General features: G+C 39.2%; 1 protein-coding gene across 2 annotated transcripts in view; it reads left to right on the forward strand.

Moving 5' to 3' along the window:
• LOC137104152 (LIM/homeobox protein LMX-1.2-like) overlaps positions 1–13,122 on the forward strand; it is a 46,473-nt gene extending 33,351 nt beyond the window's left edge. Inside the window, exons 4-9 of one of the 2 annotated variants that reach the window (XM_067485036.1) lie at positions 7,143–7,375; positions 7,605–7,780; positions 8,378–8,455; positions 9,288–9,354; positions 10,570–10,803; positions 11,134–11,266. In XM_067485036.1, the coding sequence (XP_067341137.1) occupies positions 7,143–7,375; positions 7,605–7,780; positions 8,378–8,455; positions 9,288–9,354; positions 10,570–10,790 (775 nt within the window). In that variant the 3' untranslated portion in view covers positions 10,791–10,803; positions 11,134–11,266. Of the gene's footprint in view, positions 1–7,142; positions 7,376–7,604; positions 7,781–8,377; positions 8,456–9,287; positions 9,355–10,569; positions 10,804–11,133 lie in introns of both variants that reach the window. The other variant, XM_067485035.1, reaches the window with a different exon arrangement.
• Positions 13,123–14,843: the final 1,721 nt, after the last annotated feature.

Raw genomic sequence — 14,843 nt, forward strand, 5'->3', positions numbered from 1 at the left:
TCTGGGCAGCGATCAGTGTTCTTCAAATGCAGCACTGATGCTGCAGTAACGGCTTTGTTAGTTATTCTAATGCATCAGTTGTAGATGTGTTGTGTTGGTTTGTGATCACTGGGTTCTCTTTGCGTTCATATTTATGTGATATGTGTTCTGCATCAGCTAAAGAACCGAGAAGATGGATGGTTTAATAAATTAGATTTAAAGAACACATAATACAGCTTGACATGACTGTAATTTTCCTTTCATGAAAATAATAACCGTCTGAGCTTTCTGTGGGCACATGTGTCAGCCATGTGTTGTTGAGTTAGCTCGCACCAAAAGCCTTTTGCATTATTATAAAATCATTGAGCTGACCAACACTTAGTCAGAACATACCTTGAACCTCTACTGCATCATCTGAAGCCTGGTGTGTTGTGTTTCCACCCTGTTTCTTTGTTCCACCTTTCCCTCCTCCCAGTCACACACACCTGCAGATTAGCCTGCTACTCCGTGTGAACTAATCATTGGGTAGTTGTCATTGACTCCATATCGTCACGAGGTAATGGTTTGGAATGTAGCGGTAGGTTTTTGTAACACTGAACACAAAGAGGTTCTTCTCCTTTTCTCCAGTGCATTTGCCTCTAGTCTAGAACTCATTTCTGCTTTATGCATACGACCCCTAACGAAAAACCCTTATTATGACAAGGCAGTGGCAAATATTATTTTTAAATGCTCTTCAACTTTCTCAGCTGAAAGTAATTTTGCCATCTGTAAAGGCAGATACACATATGTTGGAATTGTAATACAATATGCAAAATCAACCTATGAGAATAAATAATATTCTTAATAACATCCTGCACTTTTACTTTGATTTATAGGGTAACTATTTCGTTTTTCTTTATTGTTTATTAGTATTGGAAACATTACTCTCCATAAACAATAAATTACATGCTGAACTGACCTACTGTGACTGACTAAAAGACTCAGTTATTGATTTGAATTAATTTACATGAAGCATAAAATTATCTATAAGAAAAAAGAAGGCTGGGAGAAAAAAAAATTCAGCTGAGTTTTAGGTTAGTCAATGTAATTAATTTCTTCATATTTAAGCTTGGGCTGAATTCAACTTTTCATTTTTCTTCCTTCTTCAGTTAACTTGTCTAGGATCCCTATATATATATATATGTATATATATATATATATATATATATATATATATATATATATATATATATATATATATATATATATATATATATATATATATATATATATATATATATATATATATATATATATATATATATATATATATATATATTTGTTTTTACTATAAAATACTTTTTTTGAAGAAGAAGAAGAAAGGTTTTTTATGGAATTTCAAAACTGACATTGAGTTAACTAAACAATTCATTTGGACACTTTATTTAGGTGGATGAATTTAAACGAGAACAGGAGCATTTGATGACGGAAGCAGAGGAGCTGCTGTCATTTCTTTGGTAATTTTGTAATTTCCCATTATTCTCACTAAGCTGTTTTGACCCCTGAAGATGGTCCGAAACAAGGCAAAGACCACATGGGGAAGGACTAGTTAAGTTAAAGCCATATGTAAATACCTTTATACCTTTGCATCGTTTCAAAGTTGTACTTATTGCAATTTCGAGAAAGTACCTACATGTGCACATTTGTAATTTTGTATTAATTCCGTGCAGTTTTTGATGGTTATAATGCTATTAGCGTGTCAGCATGCCAGCAACATTAGCATAGCTTTGGTGTATTTATTATTATTAGCTACTGTGTGACACAGTCTGTGAGCGTTGGACATTTGTATTTATGAGACAGAGACGAGCGAGTAACACCCTGGACCCAGTGAGCAGTAAGAAGCCTCGGCCACTACAGACGCCTTGGCAGAACATTAGTTGAATTAAGTAGCAAAAAGGTTTTGAATTGGCCTGAAATTGACTCGTTTTAACATTTGTATAAGGTTGGAACTAACATTTATATGGGTGGAGGTGTTCATCCTGGTGTTAAGAAGACTTGGACCAGTTTTGAAGAAGTCATTTTGTTAGAGAATTCCCAACATGTCTACATCAACCGCACACTAGCTCAACTGCTTAAGAACATTTAAACCCTGATAATTTTTAGGAATCGGTACTAAAACCGTATTTGGGTGCAGTTCTTTGATGCTGCTGTTGTCCTTCCAAGCTGAGGCTGGCTGAGAAATATCCAACCAGTGTTTAGGTGGACAAAACTACCTCACTGATGGATAGTAGATGAGTAACTCATATAATCTTTTGACAAGAAATTCAAATTGAATTGCAGAGTTACTTTCTGCTTCAGCCTGAACAGCCCAATGTTCGTTTTGTAAGGGCAAATAATTTGTTTGTCTCGTACAACCATATGGATATGAATGATTTCTGTAATTTTCATAGAATACAAGATAAAGTTGTAAACTAGATTACAATAAATTATTGTTTTTATAATACATTGCTGTAATTTTACAGCAAGTCTTGTAATACAATAAAACTGTAAAATATATCCAGTTGTAATTCTTTTTACAGTTATTAAATTCAAATTTTACAAGACTTTTTTGGCAATTATTTTGCCAGGTAATTGTTTTAAATGAGACAGTCAATTCGTTCCAGAGTGTGGAGTTTGCATGTGCTCCCTGTGCTTGCTTGGGTTTCCTCCAGGTCCTCCAGTTTCCTCCCACTGTTCAAAAACATGCATGGTAGGTGAATTTGTGACTCTAAAATTGCCCGTAGGTGTGTATGTGAGTGTTAATGGTTGTCTGTCATCCAGTCTCAAGTCCTGACTTTTAATCTAAAGTTTATTTGTGCGGTATTTTAAAAGTGACTGAGCTGGAAAGATGCAATGATGCACTGAGATGAACTCCCTTGAAGCTAACCAGGTAAACTTCACGTCAGTTTAACATCCCGCTAGTCACAAAAGTTGACACGCAAACTACAGATTTGGCTGCTGACAAACTCAGAGGACATAAACTAAGAAATCCCAGACTTATAAATCTGGTCACAATGAGAAGCTTCTAATTATTTTGGTTTGGGTGTAGTAACCACTGATCTCTTGCCGATTAGTCAAATGCTTCATTCTGTTGATTTCTAAAATCTATGAACCTTGACTTGAATGCTTCTTACTATTACCACTTTCTACCATCACTGACTTTTCTAATAATGGGACTTTCTCCAGTGGAAATGTCAGCATCTGAACAGACAGGCAGAGGGACAGGGGCTGAAAGGATGGAGGGAGGTCTAAAGCAAAGAGAAAAAGCTGTTGAATAGAGTAGGGTACCCTCAGAGTAAAGGAGTGCAGCTGTCTAAACACTGAGCCCCTCTGTACCTGCCCTACAGACACCTCCCTCCTTTAACCCTCTTGCCAGATTCAGTTTTCACTGAAAACAACAGCCTGCTACTGCTGAAAATGAGGCTGAATCAAACAGTGAAGGTGAGGGTTGTAAAGAAGGAAACAATACGCTGCAGAATAAGTGGCTAATACTCTGTGGGTTCACTGCCACAAGCAGCAGCTTTTACATGTTGGTTGGTAAAGCGTTACAATTCAGGAATGAAATGATTGTAGTGTTGACTGTTTCCATTAAAAAAAGAAATTCAATTCTAGTCATATGACTAGGGATGACAGCAGGTCATCCAAACTATGACAATGGTTAAAATCAAAATCCGGTCAAATCTGCAGTAAAAAAACATAGAATAAAAAGTACAAAACAGAGACAGAGTGTGGTAGGAAAGGGTTTACTGGGCCAAAGCAACAGAACCAGTGCATTCAAAAACACAAAAACACTGAAAATAAAGGGTAAGACCTACATAAACTAAACCAGGGCAGAGGAACAAAACATAAATACAGCTAGAGGGAAACTAGGGAAGCTCCACATGAACATAACTAAGAAATAAGAGAAGCTAAACGTAAGAAAACAAGGAAACCTAGGAAAGTAGAACAAGAGCTTGACTAAACACACTTAAGAAGCTAAACTTTATAGACAGGCCTTGCCCTAAACCTTATTCCAGCCTAAACCCCCAAACCAAGTCCTAACTGTCAAACAGCCATGTGAAGGTGTCCACAGTGTCCTCTCTCCCAAATTGCTTGCTACAGACATAGCGAGATAAATGCATGCGCTCAAACACAAACATTGCCCACTCTGACACTTCCAAAAAGACCCTCCACTCAAATCTTTTCCTTTTGTTCCCTGTCTAACATTTCACTCTCTTTAGCATCTGGAGGAAGAATGTGTCTATAGAGAGCAGTGCTGCAGGCTGGGGTTTTTTCTTGAGTGCCAGTCTTGGCTCCACTCATTGGTTGCTTTTTAGATTTTCGTTATCATTCTAATACTATAGAGCTAATCCACACACAGGACCCTCTGTGAGTGCAAACAGCAAACCATGACTCCCAGTACAGATGACCAAATGAATGTATTTGCTCAACCCCTCTCTTTTCTGAGAGCGAGAGCACAGCACCTGCTGCAGTCACTTCTCCTGCTCACAAGGTGCAATGATTGACTGCATCCAATGATGCTTCATCTGTTGGTGTTTTACAACTGTGAAGAGCCAGTGGCTTTATTGTGGAAATGTTCTCATTCAAATTGTAATTCTACATGATTACACTTATTTTCTCACCACTTTCAAAAGTTATCAAAATCCTTCAACCCTTCAATGTGTAGCATTTGAAACCATTCTCCTTATTACAGAATTAATTTTGAGCTGTGTATTTCTGAATATCTGGAATAGAACTTGTGGTTCTTTTGACAACATCCTTGAATTAATAAAAGACAGGGCAAATAAATCAGGCATCTTGATTTTGTCCGGGTGGACCAGACCTCATCTAATAGAACCCACTTCCTCTTTCAAAGATCACATATTGCCTCATTAGCTGGTTGTGGGCAGTGATTGGAAAATTATGCCTATTCTTTCCGTTTAAATCCGTGCTTTGCAGGCCTTGTGTGGGCCCATTATAACTTCAAACAGCCTTTCACTTGAGCTTGAAAGGGTGAAAAAGAATGGCTCAGTGATTTAGCCTGAACACATCTGGCTTTTCTGTGTGTATAAAGTATGTACAGCAATAACGCACTCTAATTTCCAGACATTTCAGTGCCCTGGTTGGGTCACTGGGACACGGGTACAATTCACCCTGGACAGATCTCAGGGCCAACACAGAAGGACACAAACAAACAGACAACCATTCATACATGATACTGATGTATCATGTATGAATATTAGTTCGAAACCAAAACCAGCAGCTGATTTCTTATTTCTTATCTTGGATATAATTTCTTATTATAAATACAAAATAAATTACATAATTATTAATAATAATTATTAGATTGTATTACATTGAGACACATTCTCTGTATGTTGGCATACTTAATAAACAGAATAATAAACAGATTCTGTATTGTGTATTTTAAAAATTTTCTGTTTTTTGTTTTTTGGTTTCTTATCTTTCCAGTTTGCTAAGGCCCACCTGAATGGGGGCACAGCCACTAATTAAAACTGGGAATGTAACTGAATACATTAATTACTTTGCAAATGTTTCAAACTGGGCAATAAACACTTCAATTTGAACCTTGCATGGTAACTTAGCTATACACACTGATTCCATTGGCAGACAAGAATAAAGTCAAAAAACAGAAGTGATCAAGTGAAAAACGGCATTCAGATATTCACATAGTGACAAATGAAATGAGCCTGTGTCTATGTGGGGGCAGAGATAGCGTCTTCTAATTCCCCACTTTCGATGATGTTACACTTTTCTGGTCTGCTCACTCAATAACCTCAGCAACAACAGTATCATGCATATCCCAATGCATACTGGATCATATTACAGCCTACTGGTTGCATAGAACATGTAACTTAGTTGCTATATGCTATGCTAAACTGCTATGAACCATCTAAAGTCCCCTCTCATGTGTTTGCTGCAGTGCTTTTTAACTCTGGATTTAAAAATACATCTGGATCAGTCACAAAAAACATGGCTTCTTCCTTTTTTAACACCCCACTCTAGCTGGTAGTGTTAAAGATTAGTTGTCATGTGCAACGTTGCGAGTCACTGTTCTGACTTTCTGTCATAATTGTGAAAAAAATTAAGTACAGTAGGTCAGTGCTGCTGCCATAGTAGAGGAGTCTCACTTATGTTTGTCCCATGTTGATCAGATTTTACCAAATTTAGGCAACTTTTCTAGTAAAAAAAAACAAAACCAAAAGGTATGCAGGATGATGCAACTGCCAGTGTTGGTCACTTAGTGTAACGATGATCAAACAGTAGTCATAGAACCATATCAAATATAAATCAGGTAAAGTTTATCCAGCTGCAGAAGTGTAAGTGGTCACAATGGTGGAGAGAGTATTGAGTCTTTAGAGAGATGTAATCAGCTGAATTAAGAATTGTTCCACTTCCTTTTGTTCAGAACGAGCCTATTATATCTACATAGGGAGCAGGTGTACTGGCTCTGGAGACATATTTTTTTAATGCTTTCACATTAAAGTAGCAGCTTGAATTTGATGGAGCTATAGCAAGGGGTTGGAAGACGAAGAAGATACCCAACATGTAAATCGATAAACCTTCTTGGCAACACATGGTGGGTGACATTGTCTCTTCTGACGCCTTTTGTTCTTTTGGGGCTGCTGCCCTGATAGCTCCTCTCCCTCGCGTGGCCCTGACTGCTCCTCTGCCCTCTCAGTTCTGTAGTTACCAGGTGTAGTGTCCTTTCTGCAAGCAGATTAAAGATGATTTTCTAAATGTATCGTAAGGTCCACAATCACCATACAGACTCTAAAGCCAACTTTAAATCTTTTGTAGTCACGTTTGGTCAGTTGTCAGCATGCAGCCTGTGTTCCCTCATTTGTTCTAAGAATTAAAAACCCATCAACCGGACACACCAGTACCTGACTGACAGTAAGCATTGTCTAAACTATTCAGAGTCTTTGTAATTCCATAAATGTTGTGCATGCACAGCTCACAGGGTGCAATACAAAGGAAGTGCTCAATTGGAGCATGCTGTGCTACGTTAAGGTCACTGGTTTGGGGATGAAGAACTGTGTCATCCTGTAGAGTTGTGTGTCTGGCTGATGTGATCCTGAATGGTCGTACTTGAGGAAAAGCACATAATGATGGACACTGATTTCTCTCCTGTGTGTCCTCAGGTTGTTCGCCACTAAGTGCAGCAGCTGTTTGGAGAAGATATCAGCAACAGAGTTTGTGATGCGAGCTCTGGAGAGCGTTTACCACCTTAGCTGTTTCTGCTGCTGTGTCTGTGAGCGTCAGCTGTGCAAAGGAGATGAGTTTGTCCTGAAACAAGGTCAACTGCTGTGCAAGAGTGACTACGAGAGGGAGAGAGACCTGCTGAACACAGTCAGTCCAGAGAGCTCTGGCTCAGGTAACACTGACGATTCTGTAGCAGAGTTGAAGATTGATTAGCAATGCAATCCATCCATCCAACCATTCATCATCTACTCAGCTTCTCCTGTCTGCGGTGCAGACAAAGAGAACCCACCTACCACTAGAGAAACACTTTAGTCAGGTCAAATCTGCAGTCAAGTAACAAATAATAACGAAATAAATTAAAGAATTAAAGAATTGTGTTTGTTTGTTGTCTTTGCTGACAGACAAGAGTGAAGATGAGAATCTGGATGTCAAAACAGAAAATTGTCCTGCAACAGGCAAAGGCAGTGATGACAGCAAAGACCCTCGTCGGCCCAAACGCCCACGCACCATCCTCAGCACACAGCAGAGGAGAGCCTTCAAGGCCTCCTTCGAAGTGTCATCCAAGCCCTGCCGAAAGGTAGAAACAGACGTTCAAATGTTTGGCTTCCAATGAACAGTGCATAGGAAAAATACAGTAAAGGTTGGCACTTCAACAAATGGCTGGCAGCATTTGGGGCAGTGCTATTTCAACAAGCAGCTCTCTCTCCGTCGAATAACAGAGTGTAGACAAATAAACTGTTTGGACAATAAGAATGAAGGACTTGTTCAGCACAAAAACCCTGGCTGATGTGTTTTCTATCAGACACGTCCAGCATAGATAAACTAATCCAGGTCGCAGACATTCGTTATTGGCTGAAATGTCTGTATTGGTAAAAATGCTGCTAATTTAGGAGGTGACTAAACTTTTCCTTTACATATTATCAGCAAATGCAGTTCGTATTAGGTGGCTGTGTTCCTGAATAATGCAGTTTAATCTGTGTAAGTCACAACAAATGCATTTTCAGACCCTGTTTCTATGGGCTAGTTTAACCCCAATTTATTCCAAGTGACTTATGGTATAATTGACTAAATTTAGTCAATTATACCGTAAGAGAATGTATTTGATTTGCTGTGTGCACCTGCTCTCAGATCATTGACAGTGGGCTTAAGAATGAGTGTAAGCTGTGACTTGCAGGTGAGAGAGACGCTGGCTGCAGAGACGGGACTCAGTGTCCGTGTGGTCCAGGTCTGGTTCCAAAATCAGAGGGCAAAGGTCAGTAAAGCAGTGCATCAAAAACAAACTATCCACACTCACAGCAGGCTGTCACATCATCCTGTATGTGATGGAAGAACTTCTGTGTTTATGACAGTGTCTCTGTCTTACTATCAAACCGTTCTGCACACAGACCTGCAAACTCAAATGTGATGAAAAAGGTCATTATTGTCCCCTCTCAGGGAATCCCTGGTTTGAACTTGAAGCTTATAGACCTCATGTGTAAAAAGTTAGATTTAACCAACAGACTCTGAACATTCTTCACTTGCTCTGAAGTTATCCCTAGTAAGCAATGCTAGTGACTTTTACCTTATACATTTTATGGACCACATATTGAGTTTTTCAGTCAACCAAAACCCAATGCAAATTCAACACTCAGAACCAACACCAGACCTTTGTTGTATAAAGATGACCTGGAAACATCAAACCACTTGTCCTCATTGTCTAGTTATCTCTAAAACAATATGGGAGTGTGTGTAAAATGCCTGCAATTGCTAAACGATTCATTGAATACTTTAGCTAAACCCCTTGAAATAAGACTCAAATCAAAGTCTTTAGTGATATCTGGATTACTGCATTTTAATATCAACACAACAACTGTGTCACTATTTTAAACATCTGAACTTTGGCATCTCCTATATGCACATTTATTAGTCGAAGAACTAATAACTCACTTTTCACCTAAACATCTCATCATTAACTGTGTGTAATCTAGACATCACAAGAGGACAGAGGAGGTTGGCGGATAAATTCCTTCTCTTTTATTTTGCCCGTGTCTCCTCAATAAATGAGCCTCGCACCACACCAAGCTGTTTACTTTATTTATTTACAGATGAAGAAGTTAGCTCGCAGACAACAGCAACAGCAGGAGCAACACAACAGCCAAAGGCTAGGCCAAGGTGAGGATTTAGTGTGTGTGTGTGCGCATGTGTGTGCGTGTGTGTGTTTACTTTAACTGGTTTGCTGCTTTCTCCAGTGTCACAAAAAAGGCTCAGTCAATGTCCATCTGCAACTAGTAATCTGTGCATTCTGACTGTGATGACAGTGATTACTGACAGCTCTGTAATTTATGAATTATTTGGAGAAACAGATTGAAATATTAAATGTGTTATAGGAACAATAAACAGAGTGGAGTTACTCAGCAAACACTTCCAGTTTTGTGGGCTTTAGTGTGAGTCACATCTCTGCTGGTAAATGCTAGTTTTTCTGACGGCGGGACTGTAAAGCGAGAAGTGCGGCACAGCTCGTCATGGTGAGCCGGCTTATTGCCACTGTAGTCTCACAGCGGATATGAGCAGACAGTTTAGATAAGTGTCTCTGTGCTTTGGCAAGCGCTGCCTCTATCTGTTCAGGGACTCTCCAGCATGTCAATATTGGCTTAGCAGCAGGGTTTAATATAGTGGAAGCTGCTGCTGTTACCAAATGAGATGAGCAAACCAGCAAATGGGGGTTGTTTGAAGTTGACGTTAGGATGAGATGAAGTCTCCTGGATGACTGGAGAGACGTCTTTGAGATCAGTTTAAACAGTGCATTTACAATATACTGTGTGATTATACAACAGTGTTAGTTGTACAGCATATATGTGTAAGGATGTTTGGTGTTTAATGCCCCACTGCAAGTGAATGCTGATTTTGTAATGTTTTTCCTATCATTCCGTACTCAGTATAAAATACAGGCAAGTAGGCAAATGTACTTTATTTGCTGTGGGGTTGGAACTTTCAGTAATTCACGACAGATTACTTTTTAAAAAACTTCTTACATCTTTTACTGGTTATGCAGCAGTGAATGCAATAACCTCACAAGTGCACACAGGAACACAGGGAAACTAATTTTCTCATTTCAAACAGAAGTAGATAACACATCAGGGGCGATTGTGGCGCAGGAAGGTAAAGCGGTCGTCCACCAATTTTCCAGTTGTTGGTTCAATTCCCAGCTCCTCCCTTCACATGTTGAAGTGTCCTTGAGCAGAACACTGAATCCCAACTTAGTTGCTCCCAGTGAGCGTTGGACCATCAGTGTATGAGTGTGTGTGAATGGGTGAATAAGAAGCAGTGTAAAATGTCTATTGTGTATGTGGTTACAGCTGAACATCATGTTGTCACTGACTGTTACAGACATGATCTCAGGTTGTATAGAGGGGCTGCTCAGCTCCTACTCAGGGCCTGTTCCTCCAAACCAGCAGCAGCATCAGCTGGTGAGCACGGAGCACAATGGTTACAACCTTGACACCTTTCATCAGGGCCTCACCCCACCACAGATGCCTGGTGACCACATGAACCCCTATGGTGAGTGTCAGTGGTTAAAGCAAGCACATGACATTCCAGTCACAGTCTGAGAGCAAAATTCAGGTAAGAAATGGTGAATGTTGTGAAGAGTGGATGCACCTGTTACATCATGATTTTAATGTAAAATTCCCTGAAAAATGTGAAGTGATTTTAATGCTACACTATTTTTTTACTGTCTCAGGGAACAACAACAGGGATCAGCAGAAAAACTATTTTTAGACTAGAGTAGAATAAAATACACTATTTTTTTACTGTCTAGAGACAGTAAAAAATAGTGTAGCATGTCAAGCGTGTAGCTTTTCAAGTTAATGAGTTAAATATTTTAAATAACTTAACATAAAAACAACACAACGCTTGTGTCTGACTTCCCTATATTCTCTCTACTCTCACCAGGGACAGATTCCATTTTCCTTGACATTGACAGTGACGCCTCACTGACAAGTCTAAGTGACTGTTTCATGGCTGCTCCAGACGCAGGTTCTTTACAGGCTCGGACAGCGAACCCCATCGACCGCCTGTACTCAATGCAGAGCTCTTACTTTGCTTCCTGAGACCATGTCATCGCTACCCACCTAACTCACCATACAGGCCAGGAGCTGTGAGCCCACAGACAAAAGACCCACAGGACACAGGCTTGTCCTGCGAGACACTTATCTTTAAGCAGGGACTATGGGATGGACTCCACCAAATATACCTGACTGACCTCCACCAGCCAAATGAAACAGAAAGCTTGAAAATAAAACTCTTTCACTCCTCGTATGGAAGTTGGATGCAGTGTATTTTGACAATATGTGGACACATACCACAGAGTTTGTTAGTGGTATAAAAAAGTGAGACAAACACTAAAGTCAGGCATTTGTTGGAATTTTAATCCAAATCACAAAGTGTTGCATTAACAGTAGGCTGTATGTTCCTCACTAGTTATTAATGTTGTCAGTTGGTTTTAATAAGACATTTGAGCAAATGTAGTTTTGGTGACATACGTGAAGCCATCTATCGAGCTGTTATGGTCTGTGAGCCTGTGGGACGATACCCTTTCTTGAATCTATATACTATTCTATATGTAAATACAGTTAATGTCAGACATCACGTTTGGATTGAGCAGCAGTTTATTTATTTTTCATCATCATGGTGGCGCACAATAAATAAAAACCTCCTATGAAAAAGACAATATTAGGCCGTTGTAAAGGACACAACCAAACACCCTGACTGATATTTATCTTAGTGTCTGTTTTGTTTTCATTTTGTGAGTTAGTATCACTTAGCTATTTATTTTACCACTGAGATCCTCTGGAGTGCATTTTAAATTTGCTAAATTACCAAAAAGTGATGGTACTTCCAATAAAAAATGAATTTTCTTTCATTATCATTCTCTTCTGTTTTCACCTTTAATATTTATGTGTGCTGTCGTGATAACGATATGAGCTAAGTGCATCAGCAGGACAACATCCTACAGCAGAGATGAAAAACACCCACTAATTTAAACTCTGACCCACTGATGGCACAAAAGTAAAAGAATTATCACAGGTCATCCTGAGGTGAGCACGAATGTTGTAAGCAAACTTAACGGAGTTTAACCCAATAGTTGTGAAGAACCTTTATATCTGAACAAACAATGTTAACATAAAGTTTGCAGGTGAAAGGAGACTTTTGATAAAACCAGTGCTTCAGTACCAAGTCCTGAAAATGCAGTGTTTTAGTTGTTTACCCTTCTTTACTTATGGGTTGTCATAACTATGGTCTTTCCAAGATTCTGCAGAATCATCAAGCATTAATTTTTGACCTGAAGAGAAAAAGAATGAAATACGATTATACACGCACACTATACCTGTAACTTACAGCTGCCGTGTCTTAAAATGGAACCAAAGTGGCTGTTAGCATGATACTGTTCCTGTTCGCCCTGGGAGAAATCATGTGACAGTAACCTCCTCTTCACATGGATGCTACAACATACAAGCTTCATTTACAGCATGACCAGTACTCTCAAGGTCTACTGTACACAGTAGTACACTACTACAACAGACAGATTGACTAACAATGCCACCTCCCAGAGTATTTCCTGTCTGTCCACATCTACCAGACTGAAGAAGCTTCTTTCCAAAAAAGAGGAAATAACTGCAGTTCACATGACTCAACCTCCAGATGACCTTATCTACATAGTTGCAGAAATTATCTCTCTCTGTCTCTCTCCTCCTGAAGCAGAGGCAGTTTTTGTTGTGACAGATGTAAAGTTATCACTTTTAAAACTGAGAGTCTAAACATAGAATAAGATTCAATGCTCCTACTAGCTCTTGTCCCCCAACAATTCAAATCAATTCAATTCAATTCAACTTTATTTATATAGCGCCAATTCACACTGTCTCCCTAATCCTGTCAGTGCACTGAACATTGTTTTATTATTTTTTATTGTTTTACTTTAAATGGTCTGCACTTATATAGCGCTTTTCTACCTATTGGCACTCAAAGTGCTTTACACTGCTTCTTATTTACCCATTCACACTCACAATGACACACACACACACACCGATGGGGGAGCTGCTATGCAGCTGGCCAACACTCACCGGGAGCAACTAAGTTGGGGTTCAGTGTCTTGCTTAAGGACACTTCAACATGTGACTGGAGGAGCTGGAGATCAAACCAACGACTGTGGAATTGATGCACGGCCACTCTACCTCCCGCGCCACAGTTACACTCAATTACAATTAAGCATGGAAATATGATTTTATTGCCAGTGGCGGCCTATATGACAAGATCTACATCCAATATACTGTAGGCTTTTAAATGCCATGCACCAGTTTAGCCCCCAATATAATGCTATTACATAATAATACTAATACCACAATTAGCGCCACCAAAAACAGCTTTCTGCCGCCGACTATGCACATGTACTGTCATATGTAAATGTCCTTTTGGTGACAATACCAAAAAGATTTATCAGTCTGGGCTCGATCTCCAGTCTAGTGTGGGAAAGTCCCCTGCTCTGTGTATCCAACCATAAAAATAAAAACAATCACAAGAGCCAAATCTTATCAATCCTAATTTAAGACAATAAAAAGTTTTTATTTGACCATGAACACCTTATCCTAACAGCTACTACATGTTAACCAACATGTACTAGCTGACCTGTGAGACTTTTGTAATAATGTAAACTCAAATCCCAATCCAGACCCTTAGACTTATCACCTTCCTGAAACAAGCAGGGCACACACACTTCTCCACGTGCGCCCTGTAAAAACCAATCAGCAGACAAGTTACACAAATCCTCACACCTCAGATTTCAATCCAGTTGCCCTGCAGCATTGTTAAGACTTTAGACTTCATACATGGCAGATATACATATTCTGTATCTGGATCACTAAATATTACATAGAGTTCACCTCCCTCTTGAATTGGTTTCCTAACTGACAGATAGTAACAATATTTACCCACCATGAAACAAATCCCTTCCTCTTCTTTGTACAGGCTGTGAGTGAACATGAGTGGAATAACTTCATTTGTTCCACTCTGTCAACCTGCTGGCTGAAAGACAAACAGCCGCCTCTTTGCCAAACAATTGATCATAAAAAAGCGATGCATACATACAGCAGCACACAAAGACAGCTCATGGTTTGAGGTCAGTCAGGTGGAAGATGCCGAGTGAGACAGATGTCAGTGGCTTTCAGCTCAACAAAACCTGCTGCCCAACGACGTTTGGATTCAGTGTTATGGCAAATATTTCCCAGGTTATCAGGAGGCCAGGATGAAAGAAAACTATCACGACACTCGTCACTGAGTTTTTCAAAATGGTAATAGCAGACTGTAGCACTCTGATTATCTTTCTCTCTGTTTCCACTGAGACAAGTCTGACTCAATACCTGGCCCAAAATGTATGTCAATATGTAGAGACTATTAATATACCTTCTTTGAATAAAGACATAAAAATAAGCATAAAGAGATGTTAAGAATTCCAAATAGACCCCAATTTAAACAGCCGAATACAAAAAATTATAACAAAAAGACAAGAACATTTGCAAAATTAGACATAAATCTTACCACTAAGAGAAGGAAATAACCACAGAGACAAAAATAATTACAAGGATATGCAATCTGAACAGAAATGATCA

The sequence above is a fragment of the Channa argus genome, chromosome 18 (genome assembly GCF_033026475.1).
Source record: "Channa argus isolate prfri chromosome 18, Channa argus male v1.0, whole genome shotgun sequence".
Classification (NCBI taxonomy): Eukaryota; Metazoa; Chordata; class Actinopteri; order Anabantiformes; family Channidae; genus Channa; species Channa argus.